This window comes from Dasypus novemcinctus, chromosome 1, assembly GCF_030445035.2.
Source record: "Dasypus novemcinctus isolate mDasNov1 chromosome 1, mDasNov1.1.hap2, whole genome shotgun sequence".
Lineage (NCBI taxonomy): Eukaryota > Metazoa > Chordata > Mammalia > Cingulata > Dasypodidae > Dasypus > Dasypus novemcinctus.
Window position 1 is genome coordinate 35,632,439 of NC_080673.1, and position 23,627 is coordinate 35,656,065.

Consider the following 23,627-nt stretch of genomic DNA (forward strand, 5'->3'; position numbering starts at 1 on the left):
CTCTATCTTCAAATTCCCTTTCTCCATTTGACCTCTTCTCTGATTACAAATTTGCAAAGATTTCTCCCTTAGTTTATCAGGCCTTCTTCTGATCTTCCTTCCTATAAATCCATTATTCTTCTTCTTCCTTTTTCTCATTGCCAAGCATAATGAAGTGAGCCATACTACTTTCTATATCTATGCTTCTTTATCTTAAACACCCCCGTTTTCCCCTTTCTAGTTCAATGAAATTGCTATATACCTAAGATCACTAAACATGGCCTACTGAATAGCAATAGTGTCCTATTTTTACCCCTCCTTCTTCCTGACCTTTCTCTCATTGTGATACTGTTGCCCATCTCCCCTTCTCAAAATTTTCTTCTCCTTTAACTGCCAACTAAGACTCCAGGTCCTCTTCTAGCCCTGTATTAGTCAGGGTTCTCTAGGGAAACAGAAGTGACAGGAGATATCTGTCAATGTTATGCAATTTTATAAAATTGTCTCACATGACTGTAGGGCATGCATGAGTCCAAATTCTGTAGGGCAGACTGCAAGTCAGAGCCAGGAACTCCGATGAAGGTCCTTGATGAATTCCAGAGAAAGAGCTGCCTGGCTGAAGTAGAGACTGGCAGTTCTCTCTCTTCTGACTGCTGAATCACTTCTCTCATTGCTGAAAGCAATCTCCTTGGTTGATTGTAGATATAATCAGTCAATGATACAGTCAATTTACTGATTATTTAAGCCACAGATTCTCCTCACAGTAACAATTAGGCAATGCTTGCTTGACCAAACTACTGGGTACCATTACCTGACCAAGTTGACACATGAACCTAACCATCACAAGCCCTTTTAACCCATCTAGTTCAGGCACAAGTGCTGGCTCTTGTACGTCTGCTTACCATTTAAATATTGGAAAATCCCGGTTTCCTAGACTTCTTTTCTTTCCTCATTTCATTTGCAGTCTTATTCTGTGTCTCTAATATTTATGTTATAACTACCAATCTCCATTTCCAGCCTGTCTTCTATATGGAATGACAGAAGAGTTTGCAACTGTTCATTGGACACATCCATGTCAATATTCCACAATTCCTTGACTTAAAATCACCCAAAATGAACTTCTTTCTTTTGCCATTCCTCTTACCTATTTTGTCTATGTTGGATAATTATGGCACTGTCAATCCAGTCTCAAGCCAGCAAAATTTAAGTATGCTGATTTCTTCTCTCCCTTACTCCACAGCCCATCAGCTACCAATTACTATTGGTTCTACTCCAGGCATGTATTTGACACCCTGTTCTTCATTTCTTTTCCTCAATGGTGGTGATCATTCATAATGCATGTTTTTCTTTATCTTCATTAATATTTTTCTGCCAGATCCTGAAATGCCATTAGGGGTTGAAAATTATCCAGGAGATGTAAGACTTGGCCCATGCTTGAAAGAGCTTATAAGCAAGTGGAAGAGGGATATATAATAATTTCAGTTTCATGTGGTGCTAGAGTTACAAGCAGAATGAAGCACCTAGACAGCAGTAGCAGTGTGAAAGGAGAGAAAGGTCTGATGAGTGAGGACTTCTGGGCAAGTTTCATGATAAGTAGTGATTAGGTATATAACCAAGGGAGAAAGGTAAATGCTGACAAAGGGAACTGATTGGGCAGAGATTCACATTCCAAAGACTTTTTGATACTTCTCAGCATTCATCTCCAGTTCCAATCTAGAACATTTCCATTCTTAGAACAGAAGAGGAAAGCCAAGGGCATGAGGGGCGAGAGTTGGTTTTTATCCCTCCTTTCTTAAAATTTCTTTTAGCTCTCCTCTTTTTTGTGATAAAATCCACATTCCATAACTTGACACCCAGACGTTTCCTAATGTGGACCCAATTTAACTCTGCAAACTCACCTCCCATCATCTGCTCTTCCCCTAACCAGTGGCAGTGCTTTCTCCTCATGCTTCTTACTCTTGACCTAACACTATTCTTTTACCCTACACAGGTTCTTTGTAAAGACCTGAAGTGCTTCTGCTTTATAATCTGTATCATCAGTCCTTATTCTCTAAACTCTGGTTTAGCTTTCAGCTCTTTTCTGTAGTCCCCCATAATTCTTCCAGGCAGAATTAATTGCTCTTACCACACTTAGATTTTATCAAGAAAGAATGCTAGATTTTGTCATATGCCTTGTCTGCTTCAATTGAGATGATCCTGTGCTTCTGTTTCTTTCCTTTGATTTGTTAATATGGTATATTATATTAATTAATTTTCTTATGTTGAACCACCCTTGCATACCAGGAATAAAACCACTTGATAGCACTGTATAATTCTTTTAATATCCTGTTGGATTCAATTTGCAAGTACTTTGTTGAGAATTTTTGCATCTGTGTTAGAGAGATTAGTTTGTAATTTTCTTCTCTTGTAGTATCTTTATCTGTCTTTGGTATTAGGGTGGTGTTGTCTTCATAAAATGTGTTGGGTAATTTTCTGTGCTTTTCAATTTTTGGAAGAGTTTAAACAGGGTTGATATAAATTCTTCTCAAAGTGTTTGGTAGAATTCACCTGTGAAGCCATCTTGTCCTGGACTTTTCTTTGTTGGACGATTCTTAATGACTCGTTCAATCTCTTTAGTTGTGTTGGTTTGTTGAGTTCTTGTATTTCTTGTAGAGTCAATGTAGGTTGTTTGTACATTTCTAGGAATTTGTTCATTTTATCTAGGTTGTCTAATTTGTTGGTATACAGTTTCTTATAATACCTTTTTATGATCCTTTTTATTTCTGTGGGGTCAATCAATAATGCCCCCCATTTCAGTCCTGATTTTATGTATTTGCATCTTCTTTCTTTTTTTTTATTTGTTAGTCAAGCTAAGGGTTTGCCAATTTCATTGTTCTTCTCAAAGAACAGCTTTTGGTTTTGTTGATTTTCTCTTTTTTTATTGTTCTCAGCTTCATTTATTTCTGCTGTAATTATTGTTATTTCTCTCTGCTTGTTTTGGGCTTGATTTGCTGTTATTATCTTTCTCCAGCTGTTCAGGTAGGTCCTTGATTTTAGCTCTTCTTTTTTTAATATTGACAGTTATGGCTGTAAATTTCCCTCTCGAGAGGCACTGCCTTCGTTACATCCGATAAGTTTTGATAAGTTTGCATTCACCTAGAGATATCTACTAATTTCTCTTGCAATTTCATCTTTGATCCACTGAATGTTTAGGAATGTGTTGTTTAGCCTCCAAACAGTTGCAAAATTTCCCCTTTTCTGACTATTATTTATTGTTTAGCCTCCAAATAGTCGCAAAATTTCCCCTTTCCCATCTATTATTGATTTCCAGCTTCATTCCATCATGACTGGAGATGGTGCTTTATTGAGCATTGTGTTGTGATTACACTTAGATTTTCACCTCTGTTGTATGCTTTACCTAAGGGACACAGGTGGTCCACAAGGAGATAGGAAGTCTGCAAGGACTATAGTGTCTGTGTTCATCATATTAGTGTGAATATATAATGGGAATATAATACAGTTGAATAACATAAGTCTTCATCTACCCTTTTTTTCAAATTTTCAAAGCCATATCTTGCTTATATCAACATATAAATAAAATCGTTCTTAGGCCTGTTAAGGTTGACAAAAGCAACGTTTTACACAAATAATATTATGTTCTAATATATTCCAACCAGAATTCTGACCACATGACACAATTTTCTTTTGGTGCAGTATTCAACATGAAAGAATATGATGAAAGAAATACAACTATTTACTTTTACTTTTTTGGAGAGGTTCAGATCTGTGGATGGGCATTAAAGACTTTATACCACTCTGTAAGGCTATCACAGAGTGATTAAAAAATTAAAAGAAAATGACTTAGCATTTGGTAAGAACATTGTCGCTCATATTTTCTTCATTGTTGAAATGAGCACTGCATGCTGACTAGTAAGTTTCTATAAATTTGATTTGATATAATCCTTTACCCTATAATTAAGATAACAGTCTCACAGCAGATGTAACTATTGAAATCCTGAATTTTTGGTGAGGTTTTTGTTTACTTCATTTCATAGTAAGGATGGAGAAGACATATTATCAAGCAAAGAATATAAATTTTAAAAACTTCATTAAGAGCTGTGACCTGAGCATGTTAACATACTTTTCTTTGTAAGTTCCTCAGCATTGAGCTATTCATGGCTACAAACAAACCTAATTTGCATTTTATAAACTTGTGAAATGTGCACATTTCTCCCCCCAGAACAGCTACTGCATATAAATCTATTTAGCGGAGATAGTAGCTTGTTCAAGAATTTTCCCTGTGGGTCAGGACAAGCTCTGATTTGCCTCATCAGTGTTTTAAGAACGTTGGGCGGGGATAGCATCGAACACTGAATAATAGGTAATGTCACTCTGTACAACACAAATCAAAATAAATAACAAAGGAAACTTTAGAAAATAATTCTTTATCTTGGCTAAAATGGTGCATTTTGGATAATAAAACACACAATAAAATAATGTATATGTTAATTCCCAAGTATGTAAAATATTTATTAAAACCCCCAGTAATACTGTCTTACTTAATCCTGACCACAGTTCTCTATGGTAACTGCTCTCATCCCTGATTTGACCATTTGTCTCTCTACACACATGTATTAGGTGTTCATGATGTAATGTAGGGAAGTGTGTGATTTTCCGTGGCTTGGGAGGGGCGGTGTCTGGCTCTCCTACCATGAATGGGGGGAGAGCGTCGTTTCCATCCTCAGCCTCTATGCTGACCATGGAGAATGTCCACCAGGGGAGGATGAATGAGAAGGCACAGTGGGTTAGCTGCAGTGTATGAAATAGGTACCAATCCCTATTATGGGGATCCACTGAGAATAATATATAGAATGTTCAAAATATAGGCCATTTTTATTAAGTTTAACATTTAGAAGCAGATACATATTTATAGAAAAATTTAAAGAATTGTTGTCTTTAGTAATGAGCATCTACCATTTGTGGCAGTATGTGTAAAGCTTACTTAATTCAGTCAACAAAGGCCAAGGCAGAAATAGGAAAATCATCAGTGCAGATGAAGGCTTGGACTATGAAATGGCAGTCATAGAGATGGTGGAAAGTGACCCTCTCAAGGTGGAGTCAATTTGATGTGGGTTGTGAGCAAAGGAAGGGAGAAAAGGATGACTCTAAGTCAATGTAGTTGCCATTTCCTGAGATGATGAAAAGGCGCAGGCTAGAAATAGGAATTTGGTCAGCAAGTAAATGACATGTAATGCTGTGGTATATGAGATCACTAAAGAAATGAACAGAAATTAGAAGAGGTCAAAGCAGCGAGCCCTGGGATACTCCAGCATGTTGAAAGAAGTAAGAACAGGAGGAATCAAGGAAGAGAGCTATGGTAAGCATCTAGTGGGGTAGGAAGAAAACATGCAGAACTAGTGCATTGGAAGCTGCGTCTTAAACACGCTGCAGTAGGTCAACTAGAATGAAGGCTGAGGAAATGGACCCTTGGATTCAGCCAAGTATGGAGCATGGATGACCTTTACACCTTACATACATACATCATTCCCTCAAGGCAATTTTCCCCTCAGATTATCTTCTTAAAAATTCCCTGAGGGATTTTTTTTTTTTTTGAGGTCCTGGGGGTGGGGATTGAACCCAGGACCTGAAGCCGGCGCTCAACCACCAAGTCACACTGGCTTCTGTGAGTTGGTTTTACATTTGTCTTGCTTGTTGTTTGTTTCTGTTTTTTTCAAGAAGACACTGGGAACCCAACCCCAGACCTCCCATGTGGGAGGCAGGCGCTCAACCACTTGAGCCACATCTGCTCCCAACTGAGGGATTATTAATCACCATCTCCAGTTTCAGCTATTTGCGCACACTTTTTTTAATACTGCAAAGCCATTTTACAGTAAGTAACCCTGTACCACTGTTTTTTTTACCCAAAATAAGGCCTTCCACTAAAGTCTCATAAAAATTTAGAATGAAGCTTACTGTCTCCTCTGATTATTAAACATACTAAACACAAAATTAAAATAGGAACCACCGTTTCTGTGCTAACCCCACTAAACATTCTACACATTTATATTCTTTAATGCCTTTTGAGCAACATCCTGAATAAATAATGTACTGTAAGAGATTTTCTGTGAGAAAGAGTCTTTGGGGTTTCTAGTACAAGGTACGCATATTTCAGGTTTTGCACTGAAGGTGTGTTGTTCTCTTTACAGTTCTTAGTTTAAGCTTTCTTTCATTTGAAGTTCCTTGCCCTCGGTCATTTCTTGAGTACTGTAACAAGTCAAATCTACAAGCATTTGATGTAACAAGATTAAGGAAAAAAGCCATGTGATGCGTTGTTGTCGAACACTTGCAGCTGCTAAATGTTGTTTCAGCTTTTTACGGCCTTGACCTGTCACATTTTTGAATCAGAGGAATAGGTTTTTTTAAATCTTTAGTAGAAAAATAACCCTTAATTTTGGCTTCCCACAATTGCCACTTTGGAAATTGTGTTTAGGATTATGTTATTTGGTAGTCCTATGGAATTCTGGTTTTCAATATACATTAGTATTTATGTTCCACAATTTTACCAAGAAGTGGAAGACTCCTGTTTGTTGGCTCTGACTCACCAGCCAGCAATTAGTCTGCTCCCTGGCAAAGGGTTAGCTTCCCCTGAGCCTTCTAACCTAACATGCTGGCATCTGGGTGAAATTCCTTCTTCAGCTGCAGAGACTGCAGACCACTAATGCTTTAGGTGAAGAGGATTTGAGGGTAACAATGGCTTAATTTGTAAGTGTACTCAGATTGTGGTTGTCTCAAGTTTCTTGCTGATAGGAAAATTCAGCCAGTAGCAGTTGTTTCATCCATCAAGCCAGTAAGAAGCTGTACTTAGGAACGTAAACATGACTTGTATTTAAGACAACGTTTTCAGCAAAAGTAGTCATCTCTTTTTCCATATATGGGCCCAAGTAGAATATTGCTGCTATTCATGGTTTGCCTGAAACCATGAAACTCGTGGCCTTTGAAGGTCAGTTTCAGATTTGATCCTTGAATTTACTGCTTTTAAGAACTGGACAATGATGCACATTGTTCATTTTTCATACTGAATCGTCAGTGTGATGTTATATAGATAGGTTAAGTTATAGTCAATTACTATGCTTTTTAAATAAGAACCTCTGAGTAGTAAACCTGATATGAATACCTTCCCTGGGATTTCTCATAGAAGTATATAATCTGCCTTACCCATACTGTATTAAAACATCTGTTCTTGAGTTAGGAATGCAAGCGTTTGTTTTTCTTTGCTGGCTTAAAAATAATTTAAAAACATAACCCAGATAGCTTTTTGGATGAATTCAGATAAGAGAAGGGGGAAGGACAAAGAAGCATGTTTAAATGAATTGTTCCAGGGCATTCTTGTGTCTTTGCAGAACCTCCTGTCAGTTGTTCCTGGCAGGCAGTTTTGTCTGCATGCCCTGTCTGCTTCTTAAGCTCTTTAAAAGTCACATCTATGTACAGTATAACAGTATACCATTACGTAAATTATATCGGCAACATCTTTAAGAAGTGTGTTAAACAAGACTGAGCATTTTCTTCTTCCCTTCTGCAACTCTTGGATTGTTTCTTTGCTATTGTTTTTGTTTTCAGTCACAACAATAAAACCTATTTCCCATTCCTAACATGTCTGTTAGGTATGGATAAGGTGAAAGTCTCCTTATCAGTTTGAAATGTACTGTGTGCAGCTAGGAAAGCTGTAACATAAATTTCTGTGGGCCCTGAAAGTTTTGCAATGGTTGCTATGCTACTCAAGGTAAATATCTGTATGTGTGTTTTTGTTAAGGGAAGATTCATTGTCAATGTTGTATTTTTAAAATTGAACTGGCCACAGAAATTCTAATAAAAAGACGAGCTATGGTTCTCTAAAGATACTTATCTATTGTAAAATTAGTTCAGACAGTACTACCCTAAACAGGAAGTCAGCTTTTCTTTTTTCTAAGAGGAATGAGATAATAAATGCATAAAATATTTAAGGTAGCCATGATAAAATACAAAAACACTAAAATGCTGTTTTCAAGAGAAACACTGGACAAGTCAGTAAGGAAATTTACTTGTGCAGCCACACTTGCTCTCTTGAGCTTGTAACACTGATTCATGTGGCCATAACTTAGTCTGAACACCTGGGTTGCCAGTTAATTTTCAATATAAAAGTAGAAATATACTTGTTTTTCAGTTATTCCTTCCTATTAAGTTCACTTTTTATGGTCATCCTTACCAGGATTTGTGTGATACTTGTTCAGTTACTTATGGGAGTCATAATAACAAATTCTCAGTTTGGTTTGGTTTTGGCAAGGGCAAAGTCTCTCCAGTGATTGGGAATACCTGGACTTATGAAGGATAAGCTTCACGAGGGCATGAATTTTCATCGGTTTGCTTCACAGTGCCCAGCAATAGGACTTTTATTGAATGTCTGTTACATGGTTTAATGAATATAGTATAATATTAACCTTTGTTTGCTACTATAATATTTTAAGTTGAAAACAGGTGACAGCATGTATATGTTTGAAGACTTTTTATATCAGTCCTCTAAGCATGAGCCTGTTTCCTTCTGCTTTTTAGGACCACATAGCTTCCATTCAAAAGCTAGGCATACCTTGTTTAAGATTATTTCTAGTCTTTAAAACAGGCCAAGTAAATGTGTATGCACTCAGGACAAAAAAAAAAAAAAAGTCAATATAGAATAATGAGCTGTATGATTAGGCAGTGTTTCCCAAAACTGACTGATAATCTGTGTCAGCAAGGAAGCCTTAAAAATTATAATAAAGCTTTTTTTAGCCCACTTCAGACTTCTTAGGTAGTGCATTGTATTTTTCAAGCTCTACAGATAATAATTCCAAAGCTGGTATTGGATCTTTGTATCTGACAATTGCACAGAATTCTTACATATAAAAGCTAGAAAGAAACTTAAATGTCACTGAGCTTAGTTGGCATGTTTTATAGAGGAGGAAACTGAGGCGCAGAGAGGTTAAAATATTTGCCCAAATTCTGTTGCCTAAAGGTGAGCCACACCAAGATCAGAGTCCAGCTGCTTGACCTGCTGACCACGGGCCTTCTCTCATGTCGTGCTGTCATTTGGTATGACTTTCACCACAGAATTTAAAAGACCTCATTTTGTGTAGGGTCCTAAGCACCTGGAGCTACCATTTTAGAAATGCATCATTGGACAGGACACTTTGTTGCTTTGCGATTTCAGGGCCTTTTTCTGCTCTGTCATAAATCTATCCATCGGAAGTAATGACATGTGAAAGAGTCTCGGCTAGAGCTAGGCAGTCCCCTGAGCTGTGACTGCTGCCCTGCAGGTAAAAGCAGAAAAGTGCTTCTCTGGCGTTTTAACGTAAGTGTTTTGATTCCACTGTTCATACTACAGAACACAAAGAAACTCTTCTTTCCGTTGCTGCCCATTGTCATCCACTAAATAGACTTAGGGAAGGCCATAACATATTAATAAGTATGTATTTTCATAGTCTCTAAAAAAGATAGGGAATGGAGAAGGCGCAAATCCAATTTGAGTCAGGATACTTTTCATATTTTCTAACGAGTTTTATAGCTCTATCATACGTATTTTTTTAAATTTTTTTAATTTTTTAAAGATTTACTTATTTCTCTGTCGTTCCGCTCTCCCCCCCGCCCTCCCCGAGTTGTCTGCTCTCTGTGTGTTGCTCTGCATCCACTTCTGTTCTTGTTATCGGCCCCGGAATCTGTCTCCTTTTGTCACATCATTTTGCTGCATCAACTCTCCATGTGTGCGGCGCCATTCCTGGGCAGGCTGCACTTTCTTCCGCGCTGGGCGGCTCTCCTTACAGGCGCACTCCTTGCGCGTGGGGCTCCCCTATGCGGGGGACACCCCTGTGTGGCATGGCACTCCTTGCGCGCATCAGCACTGCGCATGGGCCAGCTCCACACCAGTCAAGGAGGTCCTGGGTTTGAACCGTGGACCTCCCATGTGATAGGCGGATGCTCTATCAGTTGAGCCAAGTCTCATATCATACGTATTTTTAAATAGCAAAGATGTTGTTAGAATTTTCCAGACACTAAGTATAGTAGAAAAGGCTATTATTCTGAACAGTGAAGTTTTGTTAGAGGAAAAATAAACTTACAAAATGAGAGGTCATTTTTTCCCTTTAACTTCTTTTTCCCAGTACTCTCCATTTTCTCTGTAAATTCCTTTAGTCTTCTTAGAAAAGCAGAACTTCAAAAAGTGAACAACTTGGCTGTTCCTTGAACTAGTGGGGGAGTGACAGTCATGAGAAGGCCCTTTAATAGAAGCACTGTGCTATTCAGGGATTGATTCATTAATTCCAGGGAAGACTTGTTGATTACCCCATTCTGTTTTTTGGGGGCTGGCAACTGGCATTTATGTGTGTGGGTATGGGGGGTGATGTTATTGTCTTTTAAATTTTATCTTATTTTAATTTAAAAAATTTTAAACTTGGAGGTTTATAATACAAACACACACACACACACACACAGAGTAATATATGCCAAGATGTTTTCTCCCAATTTTTGCAATCATTTGAGGGGATTGATAGTCTAATACATTGGACCCAAGATGTGCATATTTTTTTTGTCCAGTATTTCACTTATTTTTGTTTTGATGTCTTTGTTTTATATTAACTTTTTGACCCTTACCTTAACAAAATTGGTTTCAGTTGGAAATTTTTATTACTTCAGAAGGAATGTTCTATTCAGAGTCTACAACAGATTTGGAAGCAACTCACTCTTGGATTATAGTCTAATTGAAAATAGCCTAAATAACAATTTTATACTATGCCTAAAATCTACACCTGCACTATGACACCTTACTAAATAAAGTATAATTTTTATGTTATATTTCCTCTTAACCATTTACTATCTTTATGAAGATTATGAAACTCTGTTTTATATCATCATAGTCATGAGTAATACTTAGTTCTTCTTTGAATATTATTGACTTCGTAATTTTCACACTATGTAACTATATAAAATTTGAAGTTTATTTTTAAATTAACCTTTTCACTTTATAAATGTAGTCGATGTTGACCATATTATTAAAATCCTGAATGAAAACTTGCATGAGATATATATATATATATCGATATATATATATCGATAATACAGTTATCAATCTACAAAATTAGGCTGAATGGTAGTACTCTCTATTAAGGCCATTTTGTGTTATTGGGACAATTTTACAAAACACTGTGAGTAAATAAAAAAGTTTCTACTCTCTTAACTTGCACTTTTAATCAGAAAAATATTATTGGAAAACATCCTAGGTCTTTTGATATTAATGAGAATGAAATAAGCATGGACTGACCCAAGACTTCCACATTCATTTCTGTATATTATGCTCTATAAAAATGACCCTCAGTGGGCAAAGGGGGTTCTGCAACCCCAAAGCTATGATTCCCAGTGAAGGTTTTACCTGCTTAGGGAAAGGTTTTCCTTTTTTTCTGATTTACCAAACTGCCTCAGCTCACAAAGCCATGTGCCAACAGGGCTATGCTTTTCCAGAGAGAGCATCTCTTTCAACACAGTAGAGAATGTTGCCACTGATGGCCCTATTACTGAGGAAGTTTTTTATGGATGAACTGAGTATCAAAAAGACCATTATGGAGAAATAGATGTGGCTCAGGCAGGTGAGCTCCCACCTAGGAAGTCTAGGTTTTCGTGCCAGGTGCCTCCTAAAGAAGACACTGAGCTGGCCTGACAGACAGGTGCAGCAGGCTGACACAACAAGAGACACAAGAAGAAAACGTGAGAGACACAACAAAGCAGGGAATGGAGGTAGCTCAAGTGACTAGGCACCTTCCGCAGAGGTCCTGGGTTCAGTTCCCCGTACGTCCTAAAGACCACAGGACAGAGCAAAGTGCAAAGAGTGAGGGGGTGGGGAGAGATCAATCAATCAATCAATCATTTTAAAGCAAAACGCCATTATATGAACGATAAGTTGATTACATGGTCACAGGATGGAGAGTTTTCCATATGGGAGGGGGAAGCAGCAGTTAGCAAGGGTAGAGGTCCAAAAGCTAAGATGAATATGACATGCTCAGTAGTTAGGGAAGAAACTAGATTGATTGGAACAAAACGTGTGGTTTTTTTTGATAAGTAGAGGGTTGGATGGGAAAGGTGAACAAAGATAAGATTGTGCAGGCTCCGATATGCTGGATAAGGAACTTAGATTTTATCGTCCAGATGAGAAATCGCTATAGGCATTTGTCCAAATTCATCACATGGTCAGTAATATTTTAAGTAGATTGCTCTGGGGTTATGCAGGGTAGAATAAAAGAAGTAAGGATAGAGTGAAGGTAAGGAGAAAAGGTTTGAAGCTAGTATATATACATAAGATGTGGTTTTCAGTTTCTAGCCCAGGATGCAAGTAATGAGGGTCAAAAGAAAGAGCTGATATAATAATGTTTTTATTATAATAAATTTCATTGTTTTTATCTGCTTTCCAAAATGAAACATTATTCAGTATTGAAAATTATGAAGATATAGGTATCTATGAAGGAAGCGAATTAAAATCACCCATTCTTATTTAAACCAAAGATAAGTACTCTTGATATTTTAGGCACTTTTGAATTTTTGGTTTTCAAAGTATACATGCTGGAGTCATTGTTTATACTAAGGCTATATGATATAGCTTTGTTTTATCATTTACTAGATTTTAAGTATTTCTTTTGTCATTAAACATTCCCTGAAAACGTCATTATCAATTGCTGTACACCATTTCACTTTTATGAATCATAGTAATAATTCCACTGTTATAAATTTAGATTTTTCCCAGCTCTTAAAAATTATAAATAATGCTATCGTGAATATCAACCAACAGAAATGTTTTATGTCATTCCATTTCATACGTCTTCCACTCCACCTCCCCTCCCACCAAAAAAAGTTGAGCATATGTTCATATGTTTATTTTGACTATTTATATTTCAGCTCTGATCTGCTAATCCCTGCTTTAAATTCACTTTAAACACTGGGAGTTTTTTCTTTCTAATTTATAAAAATTCCATTTATTTAAAGGATATAAACACTTTTGTTGAAATTATTGCCCATTTTGTCGCTTGCCATTTAGTTTTATGATATGTTTTAATCCATTCTGATATACATTGGTTTAGATTGTTCCCAATTTTTCCCTTTTTCAAACAACACTGCAATGCATATCCTTGCCTGTATTTCCAAATATAAGGATATAAACATCAAAATTGAATTATTAAGACATAGGACATATAAATCTTCAACTCTAGTGCCCTAGTCCCATCAGTAACATCAACTGAGGTGGCCATGCCACTTACACTGTATCCTGCAGGTGGGGCAGATAAATTCCAATTTTCTCATATTCTGGCAATCCTTTTTTATTTCTTGCCAATCTGATGTATGTGAAATAGTATCTTGCTTTTTTGTATGAGAAATAATACCTCATTTTGGTTTGCATTTCTCTGATTACTAATGAATTTGGCATGTTTAAATATGTTTTTTGGCCATTCAGACTTCTTGGTTTGCCCATTTTACTATTTTGTTTTTTGTCTTTTTATATATATTCCAAATACTAATCCTGCAACAGCTATATAGTTTGCAAAGATATAATCCCAGTGTCTATCATCTTTTAATTTTATTAGGACTTTTATATTAAAAAAAAAAATGCTGTCAGGCTTATTGAGCATAAATAGCCTTTGTGGTTTGGGTGTTTTCTATCTTGATTAATATGTTCTTCTCGAATGTCTAAGGATTTTCACCTACATTTTGTTCAACTTCATTATGAGTTAATTCTTTATATTGAAATTTTAATTCATCTGGCACTCATTTGCATATCTACCAAGTAATTTCTGAGATTGAGAAAAGCAAAAAGTGGAAACTAAAAGAAAAATTTGGTAAATTTATAATAGCTTCCATTGTAAATTAATAGTTGAGCCATGGAGTTATTTTCATTTTTTTCATTTGAGCAGTAGCTATCCACATCCACTGTGGTTTATGGTAATGAAAGTTAATGTCTTTCTCATTGACTTAGAAATCTATTAGAATTCATTTACATGAAGTTTTTGTAAAATAGTTATTTCTAATTGGGGTTGAATACAATTTCATTTGCTTTGTGTTTTCAGTCTTATTCTGTGCCACTTAGTGCATAAATCCAGGAGGACCACATTGTCTTTATAAAAATTGCTAACATAAGAACCATTTTACTTTCAGCAATTCACAGAAGCTGTGAGTCCTTCAGTGTTACCCCCATCCGCTTTGCCGCTGGACCTGCTTAATAACGCCGTTACTGCCTTCAGTACCTTGGAAGACCTTATTCGGTATCTTGAACCAGACAGGTGGCAGTTGGACTTAGAAGATCTATATAGGCCAACATGGCAACTTCTTGGCAAGGCTTTTGTTTTTGGAAGAAAACCCAGAGGTAAGCCCTCTCCTCACGCTAGAACGTCATGTAATTTTCTTAGTAAAATGCTTCAGATTCCTCTGCCAAAGCTTCTAGAGTTTAGGATAATTCGTTATACGTTTAAATAATCCATTCTCTTCTTATTTGAGCATATTTACATATTTAAAAGAAAATAGATGAAAAGAAAGCTCTTAATCATAACTCAGTGATTTTGGAAGATTAAAAGAGATACTTTTGCTGGAAAGATCTCTAGTTTCTTTTTCAAAAATAATGCTTTGATGAAGTCTTCCTTTGCATTTCATGAGAACCATTGCATACTCAAACCTAATATTTGGGGTATATTGATTCAAAGATTCAAGAGAAATTATCCTACCGGCAAAACCAGGTTTGGGGCTAGAAAAAAGGAAAACTATAAAAATCATCAGGAAATGTAGTAGCAGAGAAGTCAGGTGTATGCAGTACTGAAGGCTAGGACACGAGAACTCTGAGAAGGAAGTTGATTTATTTCGACCGGCTAGACCCGGCAGACTCCTGTCCTAATAAAAACTGAGCCCCAAATAGAATTTTTGGGTCCCTTTTATACAGAGGAAATAAGAGTGGGGAGACAAATGGTGCTTGTATGCAAAAAGACTTTTTGTTAGTTTCTTCAAGTGTTTTTATCTGAGTATTAGATAGGTTATTTTTTCCAGGTAAGTTTGAAATAACCTGCTGTAACCCTAACCCCCCAACAGTTTCCCGTAAATAAAAAATAAAAATGCTTAATCAAAATGAGGAACTACTTTCCTCTACCCATCACTAGCCAAAACCAACAAGTGTCCCTCCTATTTAATGTATATTAAATTATAAACTCTGAGATACCATGAAACACTGATTGTGGAAAGCTCAGCTGGGAGTAGACATATACTTATAACAATAAGTATATGTGTGCTCCAAAAATAAAAAGTGCAGCCCAAGAGGGGGTCCTCTGGTGCAAATACATAAGTACATACTACTGCCCCTACTGTTCCTGTGTCACCTGGGCCACCTGAAACACAAACACAGCTAAACAAACAGCCATCCTCACCAAAAGTGTGGCCGCGGCTAACTGTCCACGTGATCACTGTAACCCCTTAAACCTCACTATCCTTTAACCTGAATTCTGGCAGACTCAAGGAATCCAAATAGGCCTCCACATTAGTAGTGAAAAAATAAACCCAGAAGCCTGCATCTAAGTTAAATATCAAAAATACTCATTCACAAATAAAGCCCATTCTGTGTTCCACTCATAAAAAAATGGAAAAGCCCTTTTCCATCCCACAAACAGCAAAAAAACCTCTTTATAAGCCTAGCTAAAGTAATAGAGGTAGCCTTAAATGTCTCCTCTTGCTGTGTATATAAAGGTATTAATATTTAAAACCAATGGCCCTAGAAAACTAAAAAATACAATTACAGCCAACCATATAATGAAACTGGCCTCCCGGCTGTCCCCCGAAATACTGTGTGGCCCTTGCAAACTTCTATCATAAAAAAATATTGTACATCAGGGGCCTGCCTAAACTTCTCTAGTATCATATCTCCCATTTGTCAGGGTTATTTCAGTTTCCATTTCCTAAGCCTAGAAACTGTTAAAATATTATGAAAAATAGGCCCACTATAAAATAGAATTAGTAGTTTCCAAGATGGAATTCATAGCAAGAATATGATGAAATAAAGGAGACCATATCATACTAACTTCTTTCTATATAAATTTGCTTCTGAAATAATCACTTTTATAATATGGCAATATCTCCCTTCTAGAGTGAAAGTTCTGAAAATGATACCTAATTCCACATGGTCAAGATGTTGGAAATAATGTTAACTGATTTTTCTATAAAGTTAGCTCATTTTCCTAGTAATGTTAGAATTAAAAATTATTCCTTTCAGATGCAAATGAAAATGTAACAAATAACTAATAATTGTGATGCACTGAAAATATCTGTTCCAGCCTGTCAGAAACCTGAAATCCTTCCAGGGTCACTTACAAAATGGAAATGACAGTCTGAACAATTTATGTGGAAGGAAAATGTTTTGTTAATTTGAGCCATTCACAAGGGCAGATTGCTCCATACTTATTCTTCTAAATCTTGTCAAAAAGAAACTCAATTCCTGCCCTTTCCTGCACCGAGTTGCGGAACTTTTGAATCTTGAGCTGTAGTCTCAGCAGGTCATGCCCAGACTTGCCCAACCATGGTATTTTGCTATACCAACAGACATGGTTTCCTTTCGGCAATATTTAAAATTGGTTTTCAAGTACATGGGCGGCCAAATCTTGTCCAGATGCTGGAAGCTGTTACATATTTATAGGATTTGATCTTGATGAATAATTTGATGAATAACTTATGGACAGCACTTCCTTTCCCTCCCATTTAGGAACAGGAGAATGAAGATCTGCAAGGCTAGCTGAAAACACATGAATAGGGCCCTTGTTAGCAAGTTTGAAGTAATTATCATGTCGATGTGTTAAGATGTGGAAATGAAACAGTTCTAAACTCAGATCTAGTTTTTTGACAGCTCATCTCAGGATTTGAGCCTGAAAACCTCCCTTCTAGCCATGACTTTCTGCGTGTAACTCTGCGCCTGGTGCTCAAGGAAGATTTGACCTAAGGCTAGCATGTATTTAAAAGCATTCAGCACTGAACCAGATCTTTCAAATATTCATTTAGCACTTTCCAAATTGAAGTACTTTGCAGTTTGCCAAAACTGTTAACTTTTTAAGCATACAGTAAGTGAGAGAATAGCAGTGTGTATTTTTGGAGCTTTACATAAACTAAAATGCAGGTGTGGGATAACATCTATATAGACAAAACTCCTGGCCCAAGAGTCTTTCTACAAAGGAACGGAGAGTAAAACTTTAAAAAGCTTCTAATTAGACACTGAAATAGATTTTCTACAGAATAAACATATCACAGTGTTATTATCACATTCATCTTAGAAAGACCACCCTCAGATTGCATTACCGTAATAGAATATCCTTGGGCTGAATATCTGGTGAAAGAATGAATGACTAACAAAGCAAAACATGACCATTTTTTTTTTTTAGCCAGTATTATCCATTTTAGTAAAAACTTAAAATATTTGATGACTCTGAACAAGAAAATTTGCATTAGAAATAAGTTTCGTTGGTGCCATGCTGAACGTCTTCATTCTTTAGAAAGGCAAACTAATATATGTAACTTCTTATGAAGCAGTTATGAAAAGGAAAGAAGATTGAAGGTGAAGTTTTACTGTAAAAACATTTTGCAGAAGGAGCATCCATAATATTATAGTTGATCTATTAAAAATGCATGCATCAGAGCATGATCTCTTTCCCTCTCCCTGTCCCCCTCTCTATTTCTTTGAATTTCTGGACAATGTTTGGAGAATTCATGACACCAGATTATAGTCACATGGTTTATTTAATGAAACATAGGTGAGTTCACACCTTAAAAATGGGAAGCATAAATTTCCAATATAATATGCCAAATTTAAAATCCATAATTGTATTTTATTTTACAGTGCTCCGCTTTATTATTTTTCTGTTTCTTTTCTTTCCCTTTCTTCCTCTACTTGAGTGGTTCTCATTCATACTTTGCTCCTGCAGGAAAAAAATACCATATTTTCTAAGTCAGGCTTAACCAGTACTTTAAAAGGGCTTTTGACTTTTGCGTCAAACATGATAAATGAGTGGAAGCTAAGTTGAAAGTGTGTTTAAATTTTCACATTGTAGCAGGTATCATAACTTCATTCACTTGGGAAATCTATCTAACCTTTTATTGTGGTTAAGTAAATATTTTAAAGCGAACATATACAGTCTCATTTTCTAGTTTTATGAAATAGTGTTTTTAAAACTATTTGCGGTAGATGAATATCCTTTGAAAACTAAGAGCTTCATTCACATTCTAAAGAAGTATAAATCTTAAATAGGCATTGAAGATTTTGGCAACAAGCTGTGTGTGTGTGTGTGAATGTGTGTTTTAAGTTTTCTCCATCCTTGCCCAGAGAAGAAACTCAAATAAGCTATACGTAGCTATACGTATATAAGCTATACGTAGCTATAAGAACAAAAGAGGAATGTATGCATATTCTATTATTTCAGCTAAATGAAACCAGGTAAAATATGTGACATCATACAAGCTAATTATCTCATTAAATTTATTAGGGATAAGTTGGTCATTTCATGGCACTCAAAAAAAATGAACTCATTTGCTCAAAGAGTTTTTAGAAAAGCTTTCACAGAATCATTTTTCAGATGAAAAAAATAATCAATTTAAATAATAATTGAAACAGATTTTCTATTAATTTGGGACCAACAATTTTTTAGCTGAGCAGGGTGTTGAATTAATCCATTAAATCAGTCTTTCCTTGGTGCTTTTTTTTTTCTTAAGATTTATTTTATTTATTTATTTCTCTCCCCTTTCCCCCACCCCCGGTTGTCTGTTCTCTGTGTCAATTTGCTGCTGCGTCGTCCTTGTCCGCTTCTGTTGTTGTCAGTGGCACGGGAATCTGTGTTTCTTTTTGTTGTGTCATCTTGTTGTGTCAGCTCTCTGTGTGTATGGCACCATTCCTGGGCAGGCTGCACTTTCTTTCGTGCTGGGCAGCTCTCCTTATGGGGTGCACTCCTTGCGCGTGGGGCTCCCCTACAAGGGGGACACCCCTGCATGCCACGGCATTCCTTGCACGCATCAGCACTGTGCATGGCCATCTCCACGCGGGTCAAGGAGGCCCGGGGTTTGAACTGCGGACCTCCCATGTGTGTGGTAGACGGATGCCCTCACCACTGGGCCAAGTACGCCGCCCCTTGGTGCTTTCTTGACTTAGGCTTTGGCCAATCATATGGTCAAAATGTGTACGTAATTTACAATTGCAAATATTCTATAATATATTTCTTAAAAATAATTAATTTAGCTCCCTGTGATAATTTTGAAAAAGTTGATCACAGATAGAAGTATAACATAACCAAGAAAACAAACATTTCTTTCTTGTTTTCTCATATTAAAACACAATAGCATTTAATTATAAAAATTGGATATGTAGTGATTATTATTATTTGAAGCCATTTCTAACCTGAAAAATCATTTTTTTCTTTGAATTCATATTTCTAAAATGTTTCAAATAATAAAAAGATACTGATCAGATATATATTTTAATTAATAGTTTTAAATCCAAAAAATGAAAACCTTTATCCTTGAAAAACAATCCTGAGGCATTGTATGTTATCAAAAACTCTTCAGTTTTATTGGAATGACTTTGTTTAAATATTTCTAGGGAAAAAGTAGTCAAACTACAAAGCCAAAATTAAAGTTGTATTAGAAGTCTTTATCTTAATTACAACTCCTATTCATATGTTCATATAACTTCACATTAAATATGACTTGCCATTTTGATATAATTTTCCTGAGGCATTGTCATTTTGTAGTTAAAAACAAGTGTTCTTTGAGTATTTACTGAGACAATCTGTTGAAAAGATATTTTGTTTGATTCATAAGTAGGTATTCTTTTAAAGTACAAAGCACAACCAGAACATAGTTAACCAAATTGTTAAAAGAAGAGAGGCAATGGTTATAAATTAGATACTGCTTCCATCTTTTAAAAGGTAAAGGACAGAAATCTGGAGTCTAGTTAGTCTAACTTTCAAAGTCGTGAATTCCTCAATGCATTAGAAGCAGTGCTTTCCAACAACTTCTGCTCTTATAAATGTATTATTTTTTCAATCAGATATCTCCAGAAATGACATTTTCTTCATTCCGTTTTGGTATTCTGTGATTTTTTATTTCTGCAAAGATGACAGAAAGTTCTGTTGACAAGTTTCCATAAATTGTTCTTTATTAATTGCATGAACCTATAATCCTTTTTAAATATATATTTGTTTTCTAATCCAAGCATTCATCATTTTGCATTATATTCTTTCCTCCAATGCTCTCCTTATCTAATTTTTACCAAGGTTAAAAGTCCTATTTTCTCTATAAAGTTCCTAGTTATAGATCTCTACTGTTTTGTTGGCTCTGTTCTTAATATTGCACAATGGCATCTCTTCATTAGGTAACTAAGTTATAACTGAAGCTTTGTTTATTATAAAAGAGAAAGACCAAATTGCAAGCTGTATAGCCCTGAAAACTAGTTAAAATAAGAAAGGATTTTGTTGGTGTGATTGTTCATTAAATAACAATATTTCTTTATGAAAATAGTTTATGAAATACATTCAGGCCCAAAGCATGAATGCTTTTTTTCTTTGCTTTCTTTTATGCCATTTAGTGGTGGATCTGAACCTTCTAAAAGAGGAGGTAAGATTATACAGCTGCACACCTCGTAACTTCTCAGTGTCCATAAGGGAAGAACTAAAGAGAACCGATACCATTTTCTGGCCAGGTTGTCTCCTGGTTAAACGCTGTGGTGGGAACTGTGCCTGTTGTCTTCACAATTGCAGTGAGTGTCAGTGTGTCCCAAGCAAAGTTACTAAAAAATATCATGAGGTACGTATATTTTTCTTCTCAATTTCCTTTGGGTATTTTGTGTCTTTAAAAATAACGAAACAATCTGAAATTCATAGTCATGGATTTATGTTTGAAAGGACATGTGGCATACATGAAAATAAAAACATAAACAAAAAAGAATTTGCAAAGTATTTTATGTTTTAAAATTAGAATATTTCCTATAAAAGCCCAGACATTAAGGTTTGAGAAAGCTTATCCTCAGATAGTACATCATGGGTGGTCAGTTTTGATCTCTCACACAAAAAAGGAAATATATTCTTGAGGAAAAAAAAAAGGGTAGACCTTTTCAACTTTTAAATGCCTCAAAATATGAAGGAAAAATACTTTAAAGACAAGCTGTGAGATAAAGGGTTGTATGTTTTGGAGAAAGGAAAGCTCCAATACTTTTTTTCCATTTAGGGCAATATGGGCAAATAAATTCCCATAGGATGTATTCTTAATTACACCAGTCTTCCTGATCTTCATGTTAAACCTTTTATAGTCTTCACCCTTTTATCTCTTTATTCTCTGGAATTAAGGAAAATATAATATGAATTGCTAGTAATTATCGTTTCTTAGAGCCTTAGGAAATCTTGAGCTATATATATTCCTAAATTTTCATTAGTGCTGGAATGTCCACAATTATATCCCAGCTCCTCCTGATAGACATCCAGTATCATGTAGCAGACTTCCATAAGGAAGCAGTCCCTTGTGAGTGAACATTAATTTTTTAAAAACAGTTTACATATACCAAGCTAAAATCTACTTTCCTATGACTTTGCTTCATTAGTTTCAATTTACTCCCACTAGAGTAATAATACAGAATGCATCTCTACTTAATAAATAAAATGATTTTTCATGTACATAAAGACCTCAGTGAAATCCTCCCTAAATCACCTATTAAGTCATCTAAGTATGTACATTTTCATAAACTGTATAAGATATGATAAGATATAATTTTTTTTAATAAGATATGATTTTCGTGCCATTCACCAAGACTGTCTTGGCAACTGATAAAGAGGAGGTAAAGCACTGGATTCTAAAAATAGAGGCCCTGTTTCCAGTTATAGGTCTACCATGTACTTATGACCAAGAGCAAAACACTTAACCTCTTTAAAATAAGTGTAGTAAAACCTAGTCGTATTATTCTATAACAGGTCTGGATGGCAGACTTGTACAAGACAGCAACCAAAATCCACCAGTCTTAAACTAACATAGGACTATTTACTGTCATGATTTCTGTTCTATTTTCATTTCCACACCACATGCGCCTAAAGATTCTTTTGCTGGGAACTGACTCTGCACTGCAGTATCAGGAAGTAGATAGTCTCTGAGCATGTTGGCACCAGGGAACCCCAGGCAGGATGTGCCTGAAGACCAGCCATATTGCTACTCCATGAAATAGGAACCCAGTCTAGAAAAATCCCTTGATATGGCAGTTCTAAAATAGCAATCTCAAATCAAAATGCCTTACAGGCTAGGCAGATTAAGAATTGCTTGGAATACTATAAAAGGATGTGATACGTGGATGGTTTAAACTGGAATGATCTTTCCCACCTGAAACCACTCAATTTTGAAGTATCTATAGTAGTTCGTTGCTGAACAAAGTGTATCTGGGAACCTGATATAGCCAACTAGTCTTGGGTTTTTAATGATATTTCAAAGTTCTATAAAACCCCAACAAAGCTATATTAACTTTTTAAAAAACTTTTCAGATACTGAATATATATCATGCTTGTAGTCATCTAAATCAGTCCCCAGGTTTATCATCCTATATTTAACAATTAACTTTCAAATAACATTAGTTTATGGTTATTTGGAAAGTTGCCATAGAGTGTGCATTATCTGTTTTCAGGTCTCAGGTAAAACCTTTGTGTGGGACAAGCCTATGGCAGTATCAATAGATTCAAGACTGACATTGATCTACTATTCACCAGTCTTGGAGTAGGGTTGAGAATATACATATGTACACACACATACATATACATGTGAATTATATACTTATCTAATTATGTGAGCATCCAGGATACATTTTTCACAAATATCTATCTACAACGTATGTTTGTGTGTAGATGTAATTATGCAGTCATCTAGTCCACATTTCTCAAAAATACCTCCAAATAACAATTGTGTCCTAATCTTTTAAATGTTTTTTGGAAATCATCACCTTTTCTGTGATAGTCTTTTTTGTTAATCAAATTACTCTGTGGAAAAGGACTGTTTGGCAGAATTCACGATTTTTGAGGCCTAAATTTAATGCATTTTATAATATTTTGGACATCAGTTTTGACTCTAGGACTACCCATAAATTAATGAAATTTTTTTTTACATATAATTTTGAATTGTTTTAAAATCATTAGGTAATTGAGCACCATTCATCTGGACCTAGAAACTTAGCCATTTAAAGTGCAGCCAGTCTACGGGTTTATTTTTATTATAATTGTTCTGATTTCCATTTGAAGATTATTCTACTTGATGGAGAAGAAAGAAACAAAGCTTAGAGCTTAGAAGTTCTCAACTTTCTCTCCTTTATCTACTTATATTTCATCAATTTTGTTGCCCTTATGTTAGGCTAGAGACATATTCATTGTAGTACTACAAATATAACAAATACAGAAATATATTTATTTAATTGTATAAAATATATATTTTTTATAATTATAAAAATGCCCTCATCTGGCTTCCTTAGTATTTTCAATTGGGTTTGCTTAGCCATTGAGAGCATCAAAATAAATTTAGAAAATTAAAAAGCTCATAAAAATATAAGATAATAATGGTATTAATAATTTCATTGCTTTTTTATCAACCACCAGTTTTTC

The 23,627-nt window shown here is 35.6% G+C and overlaps 1 protein-coding gene across 1 annotated transcript in view; it reads left to right on the forward strand.

The window, feature by feature from the left end:
* Positions 1-23,627, forward strand: part of PDGFC (platelet derived growth factor C) — a 223,414-nt gene that overhangs the window by 195,113 nt on the left and 4,674 nt on the right. Inside the window, exons 5-6 of the mRNA XM_071214340.1 lie at positions 14,152-14,359; positions 20,591-20,808. Of these exons, the coding sequence (XP_071070441.1) occupies positions 14,152-14,359; positions 20,591-20,808 (426 nt within the window). The remainder of the gene's footprint in view (positions 1-14,151; positions 14,360-20,590; positions 20,809-23,627) is intronic.